This window comes from Eulemur rufifrons, chromosome 19, assembly GCF_041146395.1.
Source record: "Eulemur rufifrons isolate Redbay chromosome 19, OSU_ERuf_1, whole genome shotgun sequence".
NCBI classification, from domain to species: domain Eukaryota; kingdom Metazoa; phylum Chordata; class Mammalia; order Primates; family Lemuridae; genus Eulemur; species Eulemur rufifrons.
In genome coordinates this window covers 108,228,826-108,233,138 of record NC_091001.1, presented here as the reverse complement: position 1 = coordinate 108,233,138, position 4,313 = coordinate 108,228,826, and the positions used below count along the sequence as shown (strand labels likewise).

The following is a 4,313-nucleotide window of genomic DNA, read 5'->3' as shown; positions in this document are numbered from 1 at the left end:
CTCTGGATTACGAGCTGGTCCAGCTGCGCTCTACTCCCATTTCACTGTGGCCTTGGGCAAGTCCCTTCTACAAGGAGGAGACTGGACTAGATGTCCTGGTCGTACAGCGCCGGGGGGAAGGTGAGCTAGTCCGCCAACATCAGGGCAGCGTTAGAGAGGGGTAGGAAACGCTTCAAGGGTCGGGGGGATTTTCCCTGGGCCGCAAAAGACCAGTGGGGGTCTAATACCCCCGGGGGGGCCGCGGACTCAGGAGCAGCCTCCGAAGGGGCTTCCTTGCGCATGTTTTCCTGCCCAGCAACAGGCGGCCTTGTTCTTTCACCATCCACCCTCTCAAAACAGCCGTGAAAGACAAACTTTCCAGCCTGAGCCCGCCTGCCGCTTTAAAGCCGGGGTTCCTGGCCCCTCGGTGACCGGTTGCGCCCTGGGAGGGGCGGGCGTTGGCGTGGCGGCGGCGGCTGGGCGGCAGCTGTGTCCGTCTGCCCAAGGGTTAACCCGTTCCCCTGCAGCTGCCGCGCGTGCCTTGCAGAATTTCACCAGAAGAGGGTACAGTTTGAAAAGCGCTTGACGTCAGGCTGGAATTCCTATTGTGTTTAGAAACGGCTTGGGCAAAGCCAGACCAAGTTCGCTCTCCGCGCACCTCGGCGGACAGCGTGGGTCCGCCAGCCCCGGGACCAGCCCTCCGCTGCCTGCGCGCCCCGGGGCGGAGGACGGTGCCCGCCGCCCACGAGGAGACCCCGCTCCTGCAGGAGGCCGAGCCGAAGCCGCGGATCGCGCTGCCCGGGAGCCTGGGGTGAGTGCCCAGGCGAGGCCGGTGGCTGCGAGAGCCTCGCCGGCGCGCCCGGCGCCCGGATGCCCTCCCTGAGCCCCGCCGCCGGGTGCATGCCTCCCCCGCGGCGCGCCCCCGCCTGCTGCTGCCCGCTGTGACCGCCCTTCCCCGCAGGCGGGCGCCCGCCGGGCTCTCCCCGAGGGCCGCGCACTGGTGGCACCCGCCAGACCCCCGGTGGCGGCAGCGGCGGCGGCCGCAGGGGGCGCGGAGCCGACGCTGCGAGGGCGCGCGCCGGGAGGATGGACGGGTCCGGGGAGTGCAGCCTCCCGGAGCAGGGCAGCCCGGGCTCCGCGGTCGGCGACGACATTGAGATAGTCGTCAACGTGGGGGGCGTGAGGCAGGTGCTGTACGGAGACCTCCTCAGCCAGTATCCCGAGACCCGGCTGGCGGAGCTCATCAACTGCTTGGCTGGGGGCTACGACACCATCTTCTCCCTGTGCGACGACTACGACCCGGGCAAGCGCGAGTTCTACTTTGACAGGGACCCGGACGCGTTCAAGTGTGTCATCGAGGTGTACTATTTCGGGGAGGTCCACATGAAGAAGGGCATCTGCCCCATCTGCTTCAAGAACGAGATGGACTTCTGGAAGGTGGACCTCAAGTTCCTGGACGACTGCTGCAAGAGCCACCTGAGCGAGAAGCGTGAGGAGCTGGAGGAGATCGCGCGCCGCGTGCAGCTCATCCTGGACGACCTGGGCGTGGACGCGGCCGAGGGCCGCTGGCGCCGCTGCCAGAAGTGCGTCTGGAAGTTCCTGGAGAAGCCCGAGTCGTCGTGCCCGGCGCGGGTGGTGGCCGTGCTCTCCTTCCTGCTCATCCTCGTCTCATCGGTGGTCATGTGCATGGGCACCATCCCCGAGCTGCAGGTGCTGGACGCCGAGGGCAACCGCGTGGAGCACCCGACGCTGGAGAACGTGGAGACGGCGTGCATCGGCTGGTTCACGCTGGAGTACCTGCTGCGCCTCTTCTCGTCGCCCAACAAGCTGCACTTCGCCCTGTCCTTCATGAACATCGTGGACGTGCTGGCCATCCTCCCCTTCTACGTGAGCCTCACGCTCACGCACCTGGGCGCGCGCATGATGGAGCTGACCAACGTGCAGCAGGCGGTGCAGGCGCTGCGTATCATGCGCGTGGCCCGCATCTTCAAGCTGGCGCGCCACTCGTCGGGCCTGCAGACCCTCACCTACGCGCTCAAGCGCAGCTTCAAGGAGCTGGGGCTGCTGCTCATGTACCTGGCCGTGGGCATCTTCGTCTTCTCCGCCCTGGGCTACACCATGGAGCAGAGCCACCCCGAGACGCTGTTTAAGAGCATCCCCCAGTCCTTCTGGTGGGCCATCATCACCATGACCACCGTGGGCTACGGGGACATCTACCCCAAGACCACTCTGGGCAAGCTCAACGCGGCCATCAGCTTCCTGTGCGGTGTCATTGCCATTGCCCTGCCCATCCACCCCATCATCAACAACTTCGTCAGGTACTACAACAAGCAGCGCGTCCTGGAGACGGCGGCCAAGCACGAGCTGGAGCTGATGGAACTCAACTCCAGCAGCGCCGGCGAGGGCAAGACTGGGGGCTCCCGCAGTGACCTGGACAACCTTCCGCCAGAGCCAGTGGGGCAGGAGGCACCGAGCTGGAGCAGCCGGCTGAAGCTCTCCCACAGCGACACCTTCATCCCCCTCCTGACCGAGGAGAAGCACCATAGGACCCGGCTCCAGAGCTGCAAGTGACGTGAGGGCGCCCCAGGCAGAGATGAATGGGGCGGTGGATGGACAGATGGTGTGGCAGGCATGTCGGCCACGGCAGAGAGGGGCTGTCCTGTGTCCCCCCACCCTCTCCTGAACAGACTCTCAAGGCCCTCCTGGGCATCTCTGACAAGGCTGGGTAAGACTCCTTTGTGTCTCCTGCTGTCCAGAAGCCGGGGAAGGGCAGGGGGTACAGAGCCACAGGGCCACGTGGGGCGAGTGGAGGCCATGGCCCGGCTGGCGGCAGGAGCCCATGCCCGCGTCTGTATCTCCCTCAATAAAGCCTCCTGCTCTGTGCACCCTCGCGTGTTGTAGGTTCTGTCACAGGCTGGCTGTCACCCCCAAGAGTGGCTCAGGCACACCCCAGTGCCAGGCCAGGAGGTAGGTGTGCTGCCCGGGGAGTGGGAGCTATTTTTAGTTGAGAGCTAATTAAAGTAGGGCTCACAGTGCCAAGGAGCCTTGCCACATTCCGGGAGGCTCTGTGCAGGCCACCCTTCCTTCTGTTTCCTTCTGGGGAAGAGCTCATTCCCTGAGCACGCCTGGGAGGCGTCAGTGCACACAGCATCCTGGGCAGTGGGGCCACCGTTTAGTTATCACATATAGAGTGCCCTTTGCACAACTCTTGCTATGCCTTCCAGTGACCCTGCTAGGTAGGTATTCCCATTTTACAGAAGCTGGGGCCCAGGGTCACATGGAGCAGGAATTTGATCCCAGATCTGATGATCCCAAAGTCTGTGTGTCATTCTCTCTGACACCGGGTAATCTTGGGATAGAGGCATCTGCTTGGGCTCCTGAGGGAAGGGTATGCAGACCGGGAGAAGTGCTGGGCTTCTTCCATGCAGGAATGCCTGTCTTCCATGCAGGAATGCCTGTCCTCCAGCTCTTGTTCCTTCTAGCCTTGCTACCTTGATCTGCTGAAAGGACAAACCTGAGCATGGCGCCTGGTGGCTCACTGCCAGCCCACTCAGAGAGCCCCAGGGGAACAGAGTCAGGCAGAACTGGGTTTGAAGCCCAGGCCATGCGCAGGGGATCTGAGACACCTTTGAGCTGGTGCCTCTCCCCCACTACTCCCTTACTAGCTGTGTGACTCTCGGCCTGTTGATTAACCCTCTGATCCTCATTCTGATCATTTGTTAAATGGGGATATAATAAGTACCTCGGAGAATCCTGGCACTTACTCTGTGCCATGAGGGAGGGTGTCCACAGATCTGGCTGGGCTTGCAGGTGGGGAGGGGTGCGGCAGGGCATTGTCACACTGTTCTTAGAGACTCAGAGTTGGCCCCGGCAGGCCCCTCTCTCTGGTTTTCCACCTTCTGTAAACCCCAGAGCTCTGTTCTTTTTTCCCTTGCTGGGGCAGCTGGTGCAGAGGGAGGGGCCCTGTGGCAGGAGCAGGGGAGACTGTATGAAGCAGTGGGCAGTGGTCGTCCCTGGGCTGCCACCAGCCTAGGCCCGTCTCTCCCCTTCTGTGGGCCTGGTTTTCCCATATGTATAATGACGGATGATATCTTGGGGCCCTTCTAGGCCTGACCTTCCAGGATTTTGAAGCCTTGGGGGCTAGATGCTCTGTGGTGGGGACTCCAGGAGGTGGGAGCTGCCACGTTGTAGGGGGCCTGGGAGGTCTTGGGAAAGAGCTTGGGTGGTCCCTGTGGGGTGAAGGGCTCAGCTCCAGGGTTGCAAGTGATATGGGAGCACCCCAGGCAGAAAAGGACCGGTGGGGCAGGCAGTCGGCCCTCCAGGCAAGGCCCCTC

General features: G+C 63.2%; 1 protein-coding gene across 1 annotated transcript; it reads left to right on the top strand.

The window, feature by feature from the left end:
- Window positions 1–581: 581 nt before the first annotated feature.
- Window positions 582–2,864, top strand: KCNF1 (potassium voltage-gated channel modifier subfamily F member 1). Its single transcript, XM_069494878.1, has one exon. The coding sequence runs from the start codon at window positions 1,066–1,068 to the stop codon at window positions 2,548–2,550; it is 1,485 nt and encodes a 494-aa protein (XP_069350979.1). The 5' UTR covers window positions 582–1,065; the 3' UTR covers window positions 2,551–2,864.
- The last annotated feature ends 1,449 nt before the right edge of the window (window positions 2,865–4,313 follow it).

What these genes read in the sequence shown, in the direction of transcription:
- KCNF1 (XM_069494878.1), top strand. Translation starts at nt 1,066, where the DNA reads ATGGACGGGTCCGGGGAGTGCAGCCTCCCGGAGCAGGGCAGCCCGGGC.